This window comes from Dermacentor albipictus, chromosome 1, assembly GCF_038994185.2.
Source record: "Dermacentor albipictus isolate Rhodes 1998 colony chromosome 1, USDA_Dalb.pri_finalv2, whole genome shotgun sequence".
NCBI classification, from domain to species: domain Eukaryota; kingdom Metazoa; phylum Arthropoda; class Arachnida; order Ixodida; family Ixodidae; genus Dermacentor; species Dermacentor albipictus.
This window is the reverse complement of record NC_091821.1, coordinates 326,619,128-326,641,081: the sequence shown is the minus strand read 5'-3', so window position 1 is coordinate 326,641,081 and position 21,954 is coordinate 326,619,128. Positions and strand designations below refer to the sequence as shown.

Genomic DNA, 21,954 nt, shown 5'->3' with positions numbered 1-21,954 from the left:
TTTTCTAAACATATATTCAACAGCAGGTCCGGTATTTTCTCAATATACCCACAGAGTAGCAATTTGCAAGAAAATAAAGCGCTCATACACGATGGTAATACAGGTTCGTGGCATGGCAGAATAACTAGAAAACTATCATCGCTACGTACAGAATAGGAGTCACCGTAAGTGTTCCTCGAACGTGGCCGAAAAAACAATCACGTCGTCTAGGTACGCCATTGCCTACCTCACGCCGCCAGGTACGCCAGGCTTGCCTACCTGGCGTACCTGGCGTAGTCACTGAAACGTGGCTGGCACAGAACACAAACCGAAGGGAAGCACCTCAAATTCATAAATTACGTCAGGCTGTGGTGTTGGGCTGCTGAACGCGAGGTCACAGGATCAAATCCCGGCCACGGCGGCCGAATTTTGATAGACGCAAAATGCGAAAACACCCGTGTACTTCGATTTAGGTGCACGTTAAAAAACCACGGGTGGTCAAAATTTCCGGAGTCCTCCCCTACAGCATGCCTCATAATCAGAAAGTTGTTTTTACACGTAAAACCCCATAATTGTTTTTTATAAATCACGTTAGGCGTCTCAAAAGTAGTCTTCTCACGGTCACATTCGTCAACTTTGACTTGCCAATAGCCGCTTTTGGAGAAAACGTAACGTGCATTTAGTAGCCTATCCAGCGAATCATTGATATGCGGTAGGGGATAAACGTCTTTCTTTGTGATCTGGTCAATTTTTTTTATAATTGACGCAGAAGCGCAGGATAGTGTCCTTCTTTCTCACCAATACGACAGACGATGTCCAAGAGCCGATTAACGCCGTCCTCAAGCTTTGTCTTCACTTGTGCTTGTATTGCCTCGCGCTCTTTCGGTGCTAACGATAAGGATTCTGCCGAATGGGTCTGGCCTCGACTTCGGTGATAATGCGGTGTCTGGTGAGCGGCGTCTGGCTAGCGCGTTCGACAGACGATAACGTAAGACTGACATCAACCACAGGGGCAGGCATAGGCACGGCGGACGCCACGTACCGCACTGAGAAGCATTCTTGTAGTGGCGCATGTTTGACGAAGTAAGCAACAGCCGTGCCTTGAACAATGTGTCGACGTTCCCTGCTACAATTCGTCAGCAGGAGTTCAGCATGTCCGTCGTGTACGTTAATTACGACCCTGGCGATGGAAACCCCTTGACTCAGTACCAGTGCATCGATGTGTTCAGCGGCTCCAGTCCCGGTGCGCAAGTTGACGCAGATTACAGGCACGAGGGAACAACTGCGCGGCGGAAGCGTCACTTCGTTGTCGGCGACAGGTAAGCGCGTTCGCTTGCGTTCTGCGGGGCCAACATCGTCTGAGCTCGTAGAAAATGTAACGACAAGGTCGCGGACATTATACCTTAACCGTACTCTCTCAAGAAATCAACCTTCTATGTAAGTTCCTTACAGCACTGAAAGTGAATCATGAGGGTGGCGGCGAAGGCTCAACCGGGATCATCAATTGGGACACGGCAGTTCTGATGTTGGGCTCGGTTTACAGGGTATTCCATATTTTTAGTCATGTAAGCTAGCTTTAGACCCATTATCGAAAAATACGAACCAGCATCGACGACAGCGGTCACTTGGTGGCCGTCAATGCGAAAGACAGGGTCGGCGCTGACGGCATCGGCTACATGTACGATGTGGTTGGAGTCGTCGGAGTCTTAGAGCCGTCGATCTTCGGCTTGACGGTTTGCAACCTCACTCCCGGAGGTCTAGTTTCTCCGTCGCGGGCGAGGGGACCTGCCCCTAGGGACGTCAGGAAAATCGCGACAGGTCGGTGGTGTGTAACGAGCCGGAAATGGGGATCGCGATTGAAGTGTCATTGAACTTTCCGGCGGGAAGTTTGTAGAATTTTTGTCGCAGATAAGTGGAGCGTCAGATAGGGGGTAATTGAGGTTAGTGAGGAATCTTGGATACGCAGCCAACCCCCGGAAGGCTAGTGGTAGTTTCGGTTTCAAGAAACATGTGCGCCCCAAGCGGTTTCCTGGCATCCTAACCTTATTTTTAATTTATAGTTTTGTTAATTTGAAACGGGCGAAGCGCGGGAAGTAATTGCCTTCGTACGTCCGTCGAGCTTACCTCCACTCACCCTTGCCCCTCACTCAGCGATTTCACAAGTCGGATCACGCTAGTCATCTGCTTCTGTTGTCGTCCCAAGAATGAATATGGGAAAGATAAGACAAAGAAACTTGATCAGGCATGCAACGAACAGAAGGCGCAGGAAACCAGGTCAACCAACCATAAGACGAAGGTGGCTAAATCGGGGCACCACATGTGTTTCGCGGCCCTGTGGTGTTCTAACACCGGGAATTCCAGTTCTGCGACGTTTTTCGACTTTCCCAATGAAAGCAGGCAAGCACAAGTATTGCACTTTATTTTCTGAGCAGGTGTTAATTTTGTACCAGTAAACCATGCAGCTTTGTGCAAGCCTGAGCGGACTAACATAGGAGCAGTGTCGCTCGACCTATTCGTCATAACGGCAACCCATCTGCTGCCGGTGAAATGCTTGTATTGAAAAGCTTGAGTGCGTGTTAGTTCTTATGCCCAGTTAGCTTCCTTTAGGCTCACGTTTGGTGTGTGCAAGTTTTTGAGCATCTGTATTATAGACGATTTGCAATGTTATTTGTTTGGTCAGCAAAATGTATTTCATAATACGAGCAATACAAGTATAGACTGTTTAATGCAAATAAGTAGGAGCTGGTAATCCTCCTTGCGATGAATAATTCTGTAAATGTTTTTTTATGAATCATTGGTTCTATGCGTTGCTGTTGTATCAAAATAGCGCCCTAATACTCACCGTGCTTTTCTGTGTATATGAATATGATACAAAGTATGACGACAGGCAGATTATATTCCCTTGTAAGCACCATAGAAATATGCTCTCTCATTCGGCATGTAGTTGAAATAGTTAGAGCAATTATAGGCTACTTCTTGTTCGTGCAGATGCATGTCGCCAGTTTAAAATTCTGTGGGGCCTTATATGTCATACTGTCAGTGAAATACATATATTGTACACTACCTTCTTTTTGTTAGTTAAAATGTGTCACCGTAGTAACATACGTGATAGTCAAGTTCCGTGTGACCAGCCCGTGATGGTGAATTTTCGTATTGGTTTGGATTTTCTGCTATCTATGTTCGCTCATCATGTACAAATTTCAGTTGCGAATGAAAATTCCTTCTGCAGATTGACACTTTCGCACTGCGTGGAGGTAAGTATTTTTTAAGTACGGATTGTGGTAAAAAGGACAAAAACGTTGGACTTTCACTTGGGTTGAGTCGTGGCTGACTGAGGAATCGGCCAGCTTCAGTTGATCCAATTCACTACACACGAACCAAATGAACTATTGATGGTGACAAGAAGTTACCTTCTATACTACCCCCCACTATATCTGTGAACTAGTTGAACTGTAGCCCTAAACTTAACCAGAAGTTAAGAATTTCAAAGCGACTATTTTCATGTAATGACGAAATGCAATATGTTACCTGCTAATACTGATAGTTAACAACGGTTTGCTATATAAATATTTTTCAGTATAATTGCTTGGCACCTGTGTGTATGAGCGCTCTCTCAGTGCTTTAAAATATGGATAGAAGCTTCCAAGGTAATCACGGCAGACTTTGAATTTAATATATCTTTATTTCCAATAGATTGGGGGAGCTGGGAAGAACTTCAGCTGGTTCTGCTTTGCGATTTGGCAAATGTCGCCGCGCGGCCGGAAACGACTCACTGCTGCATTATTCCTAGACATAAAAGGCGCCTATGATAATATAGCACATTATGCCATTATAAATGCTCTTACTGAAGCCGGAATCGGTGGCCGCACTTTTCAGTGGCTGTGCAGTTATTTGACCGACAGGCATTTCTTCGTGATGACCCAGGATGGCGCCACGACTCAACACCAAACGTGCCGTGGAGTACCACAAGGCGGAGTGTTAAGCCCGACGCTTTTCAACCTAGTGCTCGTTGGCCTAGTCCGATCCTTGCCCAACACAGTTCAGGTATCAATATATGCCGACGATATCTGCATTTGGGCGTCTGCCGTAACACGGCTGCAGGTACGAGCACGGCTGCAAAAGGCAGCTACGATAACATCTCTGTACTTGCGAAAACAGAACTTAGAGCTGTCTTCAGAGAAATGCTGCCTTGTTACATTCACTCGGAAGGAAATGAAGCGTTACAGTGTAAAGGTCAATGGGCAAGCAGTAGCAAATGCACGAAAACACCGCTTTTTAGGGGTAATTATTGACCGAGACCTATCATGGAGCCCGCATGTTTCATACCTGAAGAAGAGATTATTGACAATAATACATCTCCTCAAATTTCTCGGCGGAAAGTCATGGGGCACTTCGGTGCGGTCAATGCTGCAGCTGTATAACGCCTTGTTCCTCGGCTTCGCAAGATACAGCCTCCCTGTGATTGGCAACACCTGCAAAACAAACCTGCGTGTACTCCAGGGACTACAAGCTCAGGCCCTAAGGACGTGTCTCGGTCTTCCGAGGTGTGCGTCTACAGCGGCAACGATCGTCATAGCTCGAGATCACCCAATATCAACGTACTTGGCAACCGACGCTCTCAGGGCGCATATTCGGCACGTTGCCCGATTACCTTCTCACCATCTTGCCGCTCTACCCACAGAAAGGCCACACACAACTTTCAGTCGTTTAATTGATGCCAATCGCCCCTCATTGCCATCGAACTACATGCCTGCAGCAAGACCATGCTTACCTTTATGGTGCCTGCACAGACCTGACATACGCCTCACCATCCCAGGAATCATGAAGAAAGCCAACATGTCCTCGTTTGCCCTTAAGTAGGCCACGTTAGAACATTTACATGAGGTGCACAGTGGCCGCGTACACGTTTACATCGACGGTTCAGTTACATCTGCAAGCGCAGCTGCCGCTGTGCTGATACCAAGAAGATCCGTCAAGATACAGCTAAAGACGTCACATGTATCATCAACGACAGCTGCTGAACTCGTAGCCCTGCGTGCGGCTCTTCATTTTATTAAGGAGGAACCATCCCAGGCATGGTCAATCTTCTGTGATTCCAAGGCAGCCCTACAGAGTGTACTCTCAGCACTGCGCCATGGATCTCATGAGCAGCTCGCCGCAGAGATCAGAGAAGTCCACCATCGACTAGTTGACGAAGGACACGATATAATATATCAGTGGTTGCCTAGTCACTGTGGCATACATGGCAATGATCGAGCAGACGCAGCTGCCCGATCTGCCCATGACGGCGTCAACTGCGTTGCCATTCCTCTTTCGAGAGCCGACGCAGCGAAAAAACTTGCCACACTTGCGCGTGACCTGACATTAGCCCAGTGGAATTCATCCGATTTCACAAGTGCACGCCTCCATACTCTGGACCCTAATTTACAGCTCCATATTCCGTCCGAGCTTCCACGACGTGACTGCACCCTTCTTATCCGTCTATGGCTTGGAGTAGCATTTTCAAATGCCTACTCTTTCCTTATCGGAATGGCCAACAGCCCACTGTGTGACTTCTGCGGGTGTAACGAAACGATCGAGCATCTTCTTTGTCAGTGCTCTCGTTTTAACCCACAAAGAACTGTCCTCTCAGCCACCTTAGACAAACTGGACAAGCGCCCTATGACAGAAGACAAGATCCTTGGAACCTGGCCTACGCGAACATCAGCGCGATCCGCTATGAAGGCGCTGCTGCGATACTTGAAAGACACGGGACTTTCTGACAAATTGTGACAGTACACTGTGTGGCGCAGGACTGTACGGTGACACTGCGTAAGACTAGGAATGCCTTTGCGGGTTGCGTGACAGTGCCCACAGAAATAGTTCGTGTGTACGTGCGTGTGTGTGCTTAGGTTTTTTTTCCTTTTTTTTATCCTTCTTTCTTTCTCACCTATTGCATCCCCTTTCCCTTCCCCCAGAACAGGGTCGCCAACCGGAGATAATCTCTGGTTAACCTCCTTGTCTTTCCTTTGCCTTTCTCTCTCTCTCTCTCTCGCGGCGCGGCCAACGGACCTGCAAGAGAGAGCACGCACACAGCCTACTAGCATCCGAACTAGTAGTTCGCGGTAAGCCTCCTTCTCCCGGCGGCGCCCCTTTTCCCTCAAATATATATATATATATATATATATATATATATATATATATATATATATATATATATATATATATATATATATATATATATATATATATATATATATATATATATATAGTCATGTCATGAGAAGCTTCTCATGATATGACTAATAAAAATCGGGCCCCTTGGTTAACCCCCTTTCGTGTCGTTTGTATATATATATATATATATATATATATATATATATATATATATATATATATATATATATATATATATATATATATATATATATGAATATATATATATATATATATATATATATATATATATATATATATATATAGTAGGCAAAGAGCGATTCTTCAGGCTACCTTTCCAACGTAAAGAACTTGAGTGGTGCTTCAAGGTAAACTGAACAAGTATTTAATTTCGAAAGTTTCGATCGGTGGACCGATCTTCATCAGGATTTACAAAAAAAGGCTTTTTGTAAACCCTGCTGAAGATCGGTCCACCGATCGAAACTGTCGAAATTAAATACTTGTTCCGTTTACCTTGTAGCACCACTCAAGTTCTATATATATATATCTTTTTTTTTGGGGGGGGGGGCACAATCTACATGTCGATTCCACTTAAAAGACAGCGGCAGAGTCTAGGAATTGGCGCGAGCGCAGCTAGGGCTGAGCCCCCTATTTTTTTTTTAATAAGCTGAAAAAAAGATCAAGCGTACTGAAGTAGATTGGAAGTGTACCACCACGAAGGGTTGTATCTTTGAAACGGTTAAAAAAGAGAGAACACCTGCTACAGGTTTCCGAAATAAAAATAAAATTGGCCCATTTAATAGGATTTTAGAGAACACCGCTATTTCGCGCATAAATTTGTTGCGAAAATCAATCAACTTACAGTGATATTGGACTAAATATAATCTTCCCTGAAATTGCAAATTCACAAGGCAAAAATAGGGGCACCAAATTTTTTGTATGGCTGCAATACTCTGCGAAAAATACCTACATGTATCACAGAATAAGCTTATTTATGTCATTTTATGCTTTCATGAACTATCATTATCTACTTGCTTAGAGTTAAACGTTACCTTTTTGATCTTGTACATGCTACAGTCTCGCTCGTCTAGACAAAAAAGAGCGCTGTTTTAGATTGTTGTAAGTTTCAACTAAATATAACAAAGGTTCGCTGCAGGAAAAAGCTGAGAATGCGGGAGATGGAAATTCAAAAGAATGAGCCAAATCGAAAAAAGTGATAGCAGGCACGTGCTTTCAACTTCTAGTTTTGCGCAAAGGTTCACTCATGCAATAGGTCCGGCTCAATTTAGCTATACGAGGGTCAGTACTGTGCTGCCTATTCCTTTCCTGAATTATGGGTTATGGAGCACCCATATACAGTGGCGTAGCCATTGGGGGGGAAGGGTATAGGACTTCAGCCCCCCCTCCATTTTTTTTCGTGCTGTCGTGCACCGCCGACCAAAACAACCCCCGTCGCAGGAAATCCTTCTGGATTTTGTCTAGCTAGAATGTCTTTTTCACACTCGAAAAGTCATTTCAGTGCGAACATTGCAAACTCGAGATGGCTTTCGCCGCAATGCCCATGCACCGGGAGTCACATAACGCAAGCAGCCACATCAGAGCACAAAGTTTCAAAGGTGTTTTGGTGACGAGCTGGCTCGTCGCGGCATCTCGTGGATGCCACGGAATCTACGGAGCGCGTGGATTTCAATTCCGAAACTTTTGATGCGAAAGGTGCATTGACATTTCCAAAGTCGTGCTTTACATTTTCCATTCTGGAACTTTGTGGGTTTAACGTTGTTATCAACATTTGAGGCCAAAGGTGCATTACCTTTTCTAAAGTCGTACATAGGACCATACAACGAGAGAAGCCAAATCAACGCACAATCAGACAAGTTGACAAAGCACGCACCGAGGTCCGATGAGATGAAGCGTTGTCTTGGTTCATTTGTGCCATGATATCAAAGAAAAGAACATCAACATTGTTTGCACCTGCGCCAAAGCATCCTTGTCATGACACTAAAGCCAGCAAAGGGAACTGCATTCTTATTTATTTTTCTACTTTGACTTTTAGTCGCGAGGACACATTGAGCATCTTCAATTTTCTTGTTCTATCTAACCGCGGACTACGAGAGCCAGCCAGAGCGTATGCGTTCTTTTCGTGTTTCCCCGAGCACCGGGCTGCGTACTTCGGTGCGCGTTCGTTTTGTCTGGCCACGTGGATTTTCGCCCAGCAGAGTTTTGGACGCTTTCTGGCTAGCAGACGAGTAAAAGAAACAATGGTCGCTCGCCGCCATCAATGTGGCGACTCGACGGATTGCAACTCGTTCGCTTGAGCGCAACCTCTCCAGAAAGTCTTGTGTCGCTGGTTTAGGATACTGAGCAGTAGGCCTATGGTTCTCTGTGGACCAAGCGTCTCACGTTTTCTTAGATATTCTTTCGGTAACCACATTAAGTGCCCAAAGTAGGCATTCGATTGTGGACAACATGATTTCCTTTGATTTTTCTTTTTTTTCACTTCGGTTCTCCCCCCCCCCCCCCCCACGAAAAAAAAAAAAACATTGTTGCAGCGCGGCGAATTGCCGCATGGAAATTTTGACTTCTTCTTTTGCAGAAAGTATAGGGCCATGGGATGCTTCAGTTACCGGATACTCTTACTATATTATTCCGATAGCAATTTTATTTACACTCCAGGTGCATTCCTGCCGTCGCCGTCTCCCTCATGTTCCGTATAAAGTCAAAGGGAGATAACATCGTGACCGCGCGCCGCATACTGTATGTGCGAGTGAAATAGCAGGGGTGGGGAGGAAGCGTGCCGCCTTCCGTCGCGCGCGATTATCAGGGGGGTGGAGGGAGGGGGCGCGGGTCTTAGGATTCTGTGATCTGTCTGATTTCACAACATGTTTCCTAGCCTTGTTTGACGCGTTATATACAGTGACTTTTTCTTAGATATGCAGATTTATCGGATACTTACACGTATATTTAAATATCGTGTTGCGAGGCTTTTTGTATACGTGCTGTCAACTTTGTTTCCAGTAACACCTTTTTTTTCACATTTATCAAGCTGTATCTTCGCATATGTATATTCCATTCTATTTTCGCATTTCTAATGTACGAAAGCGAGTCAAATGCAAGTATGCCAACCCACCGCGCGCAATAATGGTCGGTTCATTATGTATGAGGCATGCGCGTAGCACACAGGCATCTGTCAGTTAGAAAAGTGACATGCAGGTGTGAGCATTAGTGTTCTTTAATGCTATCATACACTGAGTTGAATATGGTTGAGTGACATAATGGACGCACCAAAAGTTGAACAGCGGGGTGTCGTGAGGTTTTTGACAGCTCAAGGTGTTTCCGAAAAAAAAAAAAACTTAGTCTCCGTATGGCGGACGTATACGTTGAACATTGCATTTCTTTGGCCACTGTGGAGCGTTGGAGCAAACGGTTTAAAGAAAGACGTGAAAGTTGCAGCGACGATCCAAGACCGGGCCAAACCAGCGTGCAATCATCCCCAACAGAATTGCAACTGCTGATGAGCTGATTAGACAAAAACGGAGGATAAGCATCGGTGAACTGGCAGAGCGTGTGAACATCAGTCACGGTTTGCTTCACAGATTAATTCATGAACATCTCGGTTATCGGCTCTTGTGTGCGCAACGGAACCACCTCCAGAAGACGCAGAGGATCGGCACTACCTTGACTCACCTATCTGCTATCACAATGAGGGCGATGACTTCTTGACTGCAATTGTGAGCGGGGATGAATCCCGGTGCCACTATTATGAGCCTGAAACACGACGGCGATGCTTACAGCGGATACATTTGATACAGGTCGTCATTTCGGCCGGAAAGGTTTTGTTGACATTATTGGGTATCATTAGGGGCCATTACTGATCAAATTTAATAAACCTGGAGAAACTGTCAATCGTTTTCGATATTGTGAAACGCCGGATGACGATGACGATATTGTGAAACGCCGGACAAATGACGGGGAAAATTGACGAATTTTGCTCAACGAGGATGGCCATCCCCGCGTCGTTGAGGTGGTTAACACAAAACTGGCGAACTTCAAGTGGTAAACGCTGCAACATCCACCATACAGCCCAAACCTGTCCCCTTGCGACTTCCACAATTTTGGGAAACTGAAAAACAATTCAAGGGAACCATATTCGTGTCGGACGATGACGGGAAAGAGTCAGTCACAGACTTCTTGAAGCAGCAACCCAAGGAGCTTTATGAGACGGGAATCACGTGACTCGTTAGTCAGTGGGACAAATGTCGCAATGGTCATGGAGACTACTTTTAAATAAGATATCCCGTTTGTCATATATTCCCATTGGTTCACTTTCATTTGACTCGCCCCCGTATATTTTGCAGAACTCCTGCTTTTTATGCGTGCTCTCTGTTTCGACTATAATTTCCGTGCAATTACTAACACTACACAACCGGCGACCGCTCCTGCTGCGCAATACATTGGAACAAAGGACAGCGTCATTGAGATTTTTCGCTGGCCGTTTCATACGTACAAAAATGTAAACAAGGTTCTTGAGTGACAAAGTTTCATTAAAACATTTGTCCTCAAGTTCTACATTTCACGGCCTTTACATTTTTCATACAAGCAGCATGCACTGCTTTGCTGGTTTCCAACTGATATAGTTCTAAAGCTCGTGTGATATTTTCTTTGCTTAATTAATATACAAAGAACACGGAAGCGTTGATATCAGTTATTTCGGGCACAATTTTTGGCACATATGAGTATATCTCTTTATGAAAAAATATGTATGTTACTCATCTTGACAGTGCATAGCCTTCAAAAATTCGTTTGCAGCTTGTTTTGCAGTTAATGTTCATGTATTTGCACCCTCGACCAATTCTATAAGGAGGAGGTCGAGCTGTAACGTGAGCCCCCCCCCCCCCCCCCCCAACGAAATTTCTGACTACGCCGCTACCCAGATAGACAGCATAACCTCCTTTCTTTTCCTTCCATTTCTCAAATACCAGCCTTGCTGCCGCATTAGCGAGCACCACGCCCTTGTCGACAATATTTCATTGGTCCAATCAGCCGTGTAAGGCCCCGTTACATGAACGCGTCATTAGTTCGTACAGCCCGTGTACCTGGTCACTAATTCGGAACGGCCGTACAAGCTGCGCAGGTAATTAATACCCCCTTTCGCCCCAAAAACAGCAGACGGGCGCGCCGACGGGGTCTGCCTCTACGCCTGCACGCACGCACGCACGCACGCACGCGCAGCACATTACAGCGCATTACCTATGGACCGTGATGAATCATTCCTCCTTGAGGCGCGGCCTTCGCGATGAGCTTCTCAATTCATCAACGTCATGCACCAGCACAGGTCTGCGGAATACATTGTCAGGCGCCACTGCAAGTGCGCCGCATTGATTCACCGCCGGGCGTACGGAGTGAAGGCGATAAATCGGCGCGCACGGGTATCTCGCGGACTCGTGATGAATGAGCGCACGGTTGGTTGCAGTCCGCAAGTCAACAAGACGGACGCGCGTCCAGGAAGAGCAGCGACGCTCGCTGGTCTCATGCTTCACGTCTCACGGAAGTTTGTTAGCCACCGGAAAAACGCCATTGCGTGGAAACGCAAGCGTATTGGTATCACGTGAGAGGCCTCAAGCGAGACGTGTCTGTTTGCCACCCCCGTTTTTCTTTGCGGTTTTTTCAAAAACAAAAACCTTCAACTTTTGAGCGACTGCAACGTGGTAACTCTGCTTCGTTTGTTGTCGCTCGTGCATTTTTGACGTTGTAAGTTCACGAAACATTACTTGCTCGAAGGATGTCATTTTTAATAAACTGCAAATATAGAGGTGTCCGCGTCGTTGAACCTATAATGAGACAGAGACGATGAAACCTATCGACAGAGGCAGCGAATCAAAGAAAGGACTTACATGTATAAGAGGTCCGTGCTATCCTGCACGGGGGAAAAAGAGCTTTAAAGAAATAGAAAGAGAGAAAGATCAGTATGAAAAAGTTTAGGAGGCATTCCACCCTGTGTAGGTGGTTGACCAGCGAAGCTGCTTTGATTGCATAAACTACATTGGTATAGAATTTTGTTGTTCTGTAACTATGCATATATTTATGTATAAGGCATTTATGCGAAATACAAATACACGACCACGTGTTGTCTTCTCTCTTTTCACTTTATTTTATCTTGTGACGCAAGCGATAATGACCTTGTGGTCGCTGTGATCCACCACCAACGGCTCTTTTACTACGATGCTCTAAAAACGTAGGTGTTGTCGACGCAGCTAGGACGGAGCGCTGTTTAGACGCAGGTGGCCGTCAAACCGAGCCTCGACGCGAGCGACGATATGCGTTCACCGGGGCCCAGTTCAGAGTGCATGAAACGAAGCACGTTTGTTTGTAATGGGCGACTCAACATACTTCCTTGTTAATTAGCTGAAGGAAGCGTGGAAAGAATAGAGTTCTATTGAAGTTGACAAACATGGAGCGGTCCTTTTCCCTCCTGTAGAAGCCCATGTATTGACAGCAAACGGAAATTCCGCAATATTGGCAGCTTCACTGTGAAATTCGTAATTACGAAAAGTAAATGAAACTCGATGTAATGTTAGAGTCGTCTTAGCCACTAATTTTCATATAATTTATTTCCGGATAGTTGCGATAAAGCAAGAGTTACATGTGTTTTCTGTAACCTCACTCCATCTGTAGACGGCCATGTATTGACAACAGGCGGGAATACTATAACGTTTACAATTTTACTGTGAACTAACTAATGAGGACAAGTAAATGAAACCTGGCGTAATGACAGTCTTCTTAGCGGCCAATTTCAGTATGGCTTTTTCCAAGATACCGACATTAGATTGAGAGCTACAGTGCATTCGCGAGAAAGTTGGCTTTGCCGCAAAGCGTTTTTTGTTCGCCGGTACGATTTTTCCGGAGGGTAGCCACAGACAGCTTCGCTGTAAAGCGGAAATTAGCGCACAGTATCCAGGCATCACATGTCGCTATCAGAGTCTATCTCACTGGCCTATAGACCCTAGGAAGCAAACTATAGGGCTCTGGTGGCCATTAGTGCACACGTCAGAAGGCACGCGGCATCTGCCTTTCTGTAATATAACGTGGACAGATGCACAGAATGTGCGAGATGGTATAGTGTTACAGTGTCGCATATCCAGTTATGAACGAGTATGACTTGGTAAGCGCGGCACAATTTCACAGTCGGGCCAACAGAGTTCCCTCGTACTTTGGCAGCCCAGGAGGCAGGTGAATCTAAAAGCCAGGATTTTGCGTATGAAGGCAACTGTTCATAGAACTTGTTGAGTTCCACAAAGAAAATGCCTCAATCGTGTGCCCTGGAGCGAAGTGCCGCAGCTACGTCTCTTCTTGCAAGTTGCATTGCAATACATCTGCCGCTGTGATGCGCAGAACAGGCAGATTCGTCGGGGATCATTTCTATTGACACCACAGTGTACCGGCAGCTACTGATTAAATATAACGTGTTCATGGTGTGTTCTTCTGGCGTGTAAATGCATTATCTCTGATCAGTTGCCGTAAGCTAGATGGTTCATTGAACCCTTAATGTTTTAGAAGGCTTGTCTACGAGCCGCAAAAAATGGTCTCAGGGTGAAGGGGTTCCCGAAGAATAATTTCTATTGTCGCTAGAAACGCAGTGATCTCCGCTCCCATAGAACTTCTCAAAGAGGATGTCTTGGTTTCAACATACCTTTTCATTGCATTATATTCTTTTATTTCAGCATTTATTCTTATTTTTTTTCATACACGAAAAGTACGGATACAAGGACAAAGGGAAGAAAAAAACGTATAACTGCTATAAAGCGGCTTCAACTGATGCAGTATAAAGTCTGGTTACATCAATATTCTAAGAGCCTAAGAGTGATTGCAATTTGCTTTATTGAGCCAAAAACTACCAGGGGACCACGATTTTCATATTTTGCCTTTTTGTGATAAAAGACCGAAGTCAATGTGTGATTTAATATCTCATTGGTGCATTGTATATGGTTGAATGTCAAAGCATGCGCGGCATCATGCTGTAAAACATTGTGCTCATCGACAGTGGCCTGCGAGAGGCAAATCTTTTGTCAACTCTTTGGCAATGCCTGTTATGATAATAAATAAGCTCCGCACGTGGCTATAGCCCTTGAAGCTGGTTCCCATCACATTAAGGTAGTGAACTGATGTTTGCATTGCAAAACATATGCCAACAAAGCTATAGAAACAATAACCGCTGCTGATCACCTGCATGTAACTTGTTGTGCGCACCAGAGCTATTCAACTCAGTTGTCTTCCAGGACTACGGATATTTTTTCTCACAACACTGAGTTTATGTGAGCCTGAAGTACTGAGAGGGACGCTGTACTTAACGGATCAATAAAAGAAGCGGTCTCGTTTAATTTCGCTTCCTAAATATGCATGCGAATAGTCAGTGGTTCACAGTTTACTTTTTCTCTGAATGCTGGAACATATTCGCTGCTGGCTTACTCTTAACATCTGTAATGGACGTATACATTATGGCTGAACCATTATTGAAGGGAAGATAGCTGTTTTGGGTAACCAGGAAACAGAGATCTTCCACACACTCACACATCTTTCGTTCCGGTTTTATGGCAGGCTAAGTCTCATCATACCAAATTATTGTTCTTTTACTTACCTCTATATTTCTGGAATTCACCCTGTTACTCGTAACCTGCTACAATAATACAGTGACATGCTGCAACAACAGGGTCGCTTCATTCTATCTCTGTAGCTGGTTGACATGGATACTGTGCGCACACTCAATTTTCTTCCATCTCCGTCTTGTTCGCGGCTTTCATGCTTCAAGGTGGTGCAAAAAAGACTCCCACACTACTGGTGCTCCTTACAAACAATTGTGCTCATCTATACTCGGCAAAGAGCGCAACTGCAGATTCAAATCGAAGGGGAAGCGATATCTGTGCTCAACGAAGTCGCTCACAAGTGACACAGAACATTCTTCAATGAGTTTGCTTTTATCGATCGCATTCACGAGCTCCACTTATGGGTCACGAAATAGCCCCGTCACGCTTCCGCCGATTGCCGATCCCTCCCCAACCAACCCCAATTCTGCCCTTGGGGGAGCCACGCAGCTGGGAGTCGCTTGAAAGCCGGATGAAGCGAGGGGAGAAATTGAAGCCGGACAGCGATAATGGCGGAGGCTTTAGTGCGAAAAGGACCCCGCAAAAGTGCCTGCGTGGCAGAGCAAGTGAATTTATTGCGGGGGTAAACTGTCCCGCTCCCCGGATCCTTCGACCCGAAAGCGGGTTATCAATCATCTTACGACCCAAATGCACCGGTTTCATGAACAAATTGGACAATAAAAAACACACGAGGGGTGAAAATGTATTGATTGAATTTGACTTGGTGGGGTGCGACCCCATTATGTTTATTGGCGGATACTTCAGAAACAGCTTGGTTTAAAGCCTCAGTTCATTTCCGGCGTTTTTTGTTGCATACCTCTTTCTTATAACCTCAGAATTCATGTTTCTTCCTACTCTACTAGAATGCATTTCTTCAGAGAGAGAGAGAAAAAAAAAGGAAGGCGGGGATGTTAACCAGTGAAGAATCCGGTTGGCTACCCTACGCTTGGGGAAGGGAGAGGGGGGGAACTGAAAGAAGGGCGAAAAAGCAGAGATAGGGGTTGATAGACGTGCACGGGCATCACTACAGAGACAATGGTGCTCGCACAAGCCAGAAGTTCCCAGCCTTGTTTTTTCAGCCGATTACTGATAGGGACAGTGTTGTAGTATCCTCTGTTCACTCAGAAGACCATCACCGAATTTCCTGAATGCGTTGTACATAAATTGTCTTTGTGCTTCAAAATGAGAACAGCAGCTCAATAGATGGTCAATGTTCTCCTCGTAGCTGCAGACATTACACAGGACTGTCAGTTATTCTATTTATTGCTGCATAGGTTTCGTGAAGGCAACTCCCATCCATAACCGACGCAGAAAGGACGCTTCCCGACGGTGGCGTTCGGCTGGAGGTCCGATTTGAGGCGAATGGTTTAGTCTGCACAGTATGGTGCGCCTTGTATGTGCGGTATTCCACTCAGCTAACAAGAGTGTGCGTGCTAGAATGCGAAGCCGTGTTGCAGCGTCTGTCCTTGAGAGAGAAATGGGGACGCAGAGGTCTTCTTGGTTTGACGTCCGAGCTGCCTTATCTGTGTCATTTCCAACAACACCATGATTGCTTGCACCCATTGAAAAAAAAAACATCCTGGCCTTTACCACTCTAATGATCGATAATTCCTACGATTGCGCACGTCAGCTAATCGTGAGGTCCATGTTGGAGAAATGATTGTATACATTGTAAGGCCGGCCTTGAATCGCAGAAGATTGCCCCTCTTCCGGGACTCTCTGGAGCGATCACATTAAACACACCGCGGAGAGACGCGAGCTCTGCAGTTGTAGACGTAGTTATATGGGAAGTCTTGAGCCGTTGTGCTAATCCCTCTGTTGGTATAGCGCCACCGCACCTGGTTCATGTAGTTGAGCCATCAGTACAGTCGAGGCATTTCTCGTACGAGAGGAGTATACTAAGTTGCTTGAGTGCAGATGACGGTGCGTCCGACTTTTTCTGAAGTCCTGGGATTGTGAGGTTTACTTGAGTACAGCTCAAACACCATAGAGGAATAGGTCTTGTCGCAGGTGAAAAAGCTGACGTAAGAAAGGCACGGTGCGCGAAGATAGTTACACTGGATGTCGTGAGGGGCCTTTCTACTGGGAGACTTGCCAGGCAGTGGGTAGGGGCCCGAGCGAAGTGTCTTACGTGCACACGCATTGTTTAATTGGTAAGGTGCGTTCCGATAGAGTAATCTTCCTTCCTTCCTTCCTTCCTTCCTTCCTTCCTTCCTTCCTTCCTTCCTTCCTTCCTTCCTTCCTTCCTTCCTTCCTTCCTTCCTTCCTTCCTTCCTTCCTTCCTTCCTTCCTTCCTTCCTTCGATAGAGTAATCTTCGTTCCGATAGAGCAATTGCAATTATATTTATCCTTGACGCGCTCTGCGGTAGACCAAAGCAAATCCCGATGGATTGGGCTTTGTTGCCTTGGATTGTATTCAGGTTAGTTCTGCAGGTGTTAGAGATGACCGGCAGTCTGTACCACAGGAATTCAATAAAGAGGAGCCTGTACAATTGTACTGACACTTCCCAGGTCTCCCTTGCAAGGAACGTAACATATGGCAAATTTCTGTCAGACGTTTCTTCACATTATTCACATGAGGGGACAAGGAGAGATTTCTGTCAACAGCCACCCGAAAATCTGTGACTTGTGCTGCACGAGATCAGCTCTCCGTTGACGGATATCACGTATAAAGACATTGGTTTACTGGTAAATGACACCGCTGCGCACCTTCACGTGATATGTGAAGTTCTGGTTCCTGAAGGTACGATGATGTTGACGTGCCTGCTTTCTGAAGCCATGCGCGAAGCTGATGTCGCGTCACAGCCGATGCCCAAGTACACACATGTCGTCAGCATAAATGAAAAGCCGAACGGTGCAGGGAAGAAGTACTGAGCTTTGGGCCCAGAAGTCCGCTTTGACGAACCCGGCGGTTACTGTGATGCTGGGAAGTTGGAAAACCTTGATACCTATGTAAAAGGCCGGTTCTCGTCTGTAGGTAGCTAGTAATCGAGAAGTAGATTTTGCCGCCAAGTCCTATTGCCTCTAACATGCTGAAGATCGTTTCTTGTGTTACGTTATCCTATGCTCCTTTAACATCCAGAAACAGTACACCATATAGTCGTTTGCAGGACTTCTGGTGCTCGACGTACACCTCCAAGTCGACAACATTGCCTACGGAAGAACGGCCATCCCTAAAACCACCATTGCGTCTGGATTTGCTTCGTAATTTTCGAGGTACCATTCAATCCGATGCAGCTGGCAAGCGCAATTGGTCGGTATGATACAATGTCTACAAGGGTCTGCCCCGTGCATACCAGAAACGTCTATAAACCTCATGGCAAAATACTTAAGTCTTCTGATGTGGTAATGTTTTCCTTATTTCACGAACACAAGATCTATTTTAGTCACCTTTACAGTGGCGGTGTCGCTTGAAGCGTGTCTTGAACTCACTGTCTTTGTAACACGTTCTTCCGTATAGACTATAGTCTTGCGCTATTATTAAGTAGAGCACGCTTGAAAGTGATTAGTTTACAGCCTATGCACCTTATACGTGCGATTGCTCGAATATTGAATTTTTAACCGAACAGTTAATGTTCCTATAATTGGGTTCACGAATCCAATTTCTACTATTAGATTTTTCGAACATTCAGTTTTTCGAGTATTCAAAAAAGACCCGGTCGTGGTTGGTGCCTTGACGCGCGCAGCTTTCGCGCGATCTCTGTTCGGTTGCGACCAGGTTGACGGAGCCGATGATTTCCCCGCAGGGCAAAAACAGCGCGTATGGAAACCACGAAGCCATGTACAAAGGCCGTGCCGATTATCCAACGGAAGGTACGTAGATCATATCGGATCGGCGTGTTCAGTATTATCGCTGTTCGTAGCTTTCTGTCCGGCGTGAAGACGAATTTGGCAAGCGTGCTCACCCGTACGCGTGATCTCGCAAACGTTCACAGATGATCCACCCGCAGAAACATATCTGCGACAATTCACTGGGGTTGACGATTGGGCGACTTGGTATTGCATTCTAAAACTGGTACAGCGTAACATAGAAAGGAAGAAACAAGCCGAGCCGGCCAGATGAAGGAACAGAGCGCTGAGTTCCTTCAGCGCTCTGTTCCAGCGCCTCGTTCCTTCAATCTGGCCTCCTGGGCTTGTTTCTTCCTTTCTATGTTACGCTGTATCAGTTTTAGAATCAGTAACAAGCTTTCGGCGATGGATTGCGGCCCGTTATATTGGCTGGCAAATAATTTAGTCACGGCCACACTCTCCAGCTCGATAGGCCCGATCGGAGCTGCATCATCGGGTGTCGGTGACTGCAGCTGCGCTTCCAACTGAATCAACGCAGATTTATTTGCAGCGGTCACATGACACTGAGAAAACCGACAAACCTCGCCAACGAGAACGTGTGTACGGGATGACCATCCATCACGTCTGCCATATTTGTGAAACACCCTTCGTTCCAAACGCCATTCCTAAACGCACGTCTGTCTCTTTTCGCGGCTTCTAGCTACCCGTCGCAAAACTAGCCCTGGATTTACATGGCAATCTCGAAAATGTAATGTGACTAGTACGCTGACCACCGGATGCAGACGCGCATACATGCAGAGCAAATGGACGCGGGTGGAAAGAATGGGGTAGGGGGATCACGTCGCGCACACATGCCATGGGTCTCGCAATTTGAGAACCTACGACAGGCAGTAAACGACACTAAAATCGAAAGCTCTCTGTAATAAAACTAAAAAAAAGCAATATTTTCTAATCGTTTGCTGGTAAGCAAAGTATGGCCCACAATTAAACTGAAGACGTCATTGGCAACATAGCAGAGCGTGGGTGTAGGCCAGTTGGCGATTCATGATTTTTGGAAGTTACCGCAAGCAAAACATGAGACTACAAGAAAGGGAAACACGAAGTGGTTCGTGTTGCCCCTTTCTTCAAGTCTCGTATTTTGCTTGCGGTAGCTTCCCAATACCTCATTGGTGTTCGCAACAACGTAACTGCTCCGTTTCTAAGCTTAGGAGAAAAAAAACACGACTTCATTTAACAGCTGTCCTGTCTATAAAATATGCCGTCCAGACATTCTTATACGAACTGAGCTGGTATCAGTGCTGACATACTAATTTCATGCTTCCTTTAATTATTAAGAGCAGACAACACTATAGATCTTTATTTCTAGGTATCTGAGTTACTGATGGCTAGCAACATTCTTGTTACGTAATGTAAATAGCTCCCTGAGCATGTGCCGCACCATATATATATATTTTCGTATGCTAAGTTTGTTTGTCAGCACCAAGTGTTGTGTTACATGTCCTGATATTTCAAATGCGATTCAGTACTTGGCTTTTGGTTTGATTAAATTTTGATTCGAAATCTACTGTTCGGTACTCGCGAACTCCTACTTTTTACAGAAGAGGAGACGTTGGGCCCGTGGCATCGTGCAAAGCCACAAAAGCGCTGTTGTCCTTGATGAGATACACAAGCCTATACGATTGCTTCTGATGAACTGAAGGAAGAACGCTTCGCTGCTTTTGTGTCCGCGCCCAGTTAGGTTGATGAAGATTTTACGAATGTGCACATTCGCTGCAGAGTCACGTAAGCCTGAGCTTTCGAGAGCACTGAGCCTGAGCTCCGAAAGAACGACTCAAGCGCCTTTGAGGAGTGCGGCGTAGGGTCTTTGGTCATACTTTGTTTCACTCAAAAAGCGTTGATTTATACATGATACGACCTGTCCGACCCCCCAGTTGAAACTATGGGCATTCGGGAGGTGTCCTTTTCCGTGGCCCCGACAAACCACAAAAAACTGCTGCCGCAGTACTCAACATTGCGAAACCAGAAATACCCAAGGTAGAGAAACTGAGAATGACCGCCGCCATAACGTCATTTGTCCCGCTTGCGCAGTGCAAAAGATGCGTGTCCGACTGTCACCATTGGCACTTTAATATACCGTCTCCTTAATATTTCTATATTTCAAATAAACTTAAATAATTTCCCCTATGCTTTTTCGTCCTTCATTGTCTCCTTTCTGCGTATTGTTGTGACGAACAAAAGATCGAGCCCCGGAAATCTCCTTATTCTTCTCGGAGACGTACGGACACTTGAACTAGCGAAAAAATAAAGAACGTAGTTTCATGTTATGAAGTGGCCGGCAATATATCGCCGGCACAGAAAAAGGCTTCCAGTTGATTGAAAGCACTTGCCACTAGAATACAAGGACGAATAATTTTAGAGCTTCTAACGTCTAGACGTATCGATTGTAGTGAACCCGATATCAGGCCCCTATATTCGGTAGCACCATTCTTCCGCGGTCTTTGCAATGCTTTTGCTATTGAGAAGGGGCCATGCCCTTTAACTGGGAAAAAGTAAAACGAACAAACCAAAGCAAGAACAAAGGTATTGCTTTTGCAAGACCTGCTACACAGAATTGGTGGCACTGTCGTAATGGTGCAAGGGCTTATAATTTGCTGGCTCCTACACTCAGTGTCTTAAATAACAATCCAGTTGTCGGGCCTTTCCTTGCTGCATTACCTGTATGAGTAAATACACTCTGTATTGAATTCAAGGATTACATGAATTCTTGTTGTTCCCGTGCGGCGCCATAGAATAGTCTAATAGTAACGAAACGTTGCTCGTCATTTCGAAGGGACCAGTTAATATTCGTAAAGAAGAAAATAAAGGCTGCTTTCGCGAGCGCACATAAATATTTGGTGGACGTAATTGCAATTTATTAATATGCATAAGTGTCGTGAGCACAGAAATTTGAATGCAGTTCTTCGGAGGAGATAGTTACTCGGGCACCGGTACATTATATGGTTAAAAAAGACATAAAGCGTAGGAAGCGAAACGAACAATATTTATTCATGTTTAAGAATTTACGAGCTGATTTTCTGTTAGTTATATTTTAATTCGCGTATTTGCCCTATTGAATTTTCTGCAATAATCTAACTTGCTCGTTCTCCAAGATTACCCTCTTTTTCCCTCTCTTAGTAGAAGACATTCTTATTTTACTCTATTTTATTCAGACTTTCCCGGCGCTCACAGAGAGTTTATTCACCTTCTATTTCTTCTAAAATCTTTACGGATTACATTTTAGTTTTCACGAGTTTCAAGTCGGCAGCACTTGCTTGCTATGGTTCGATCTACAGCATTCTTTGTGGACTCATCAGCGCTAAATTTAATTTTTCTATGTATTTCAATTCCTTCCGAC

At 45.4% G+C, this 21,954-nt stretch overlaps 1 protein-coding gene across 6 annotated transcripts in view; it reads left to right on the top strand.

The window, feature by feature from the left end:
• Nucleotides 1-903: 903 nt before the first annotated feature.
• LOC135908910 (uncharacterized) overlaps nt 904-21,954 on the top strand; it is a 662,802-nt gene continuing 641,751 nt past the window's right edge. For 5 of the 6 annotated variants that reach the window (XR_010566490.1, XR_010566488.1, XM_070535435.1 and 2 more), the window contains exon 1: nt 904-1,298. Coding sequence is in view for 4 of the 6 variants with exons in the window: in XM_070535435.1 (XP_070391536.1) it covers nt 1,051-1,298 (248 nt within the window). In the remaining 2 variants the exon portion in view is untranslated. Of the gene's footprint in view, nt 1,299-18,517; nt 18,585-21,954 lie in introns of all 6 variants that reach the window. The other variant, XM_070535439.1, reaches the window with a different exon arrangement.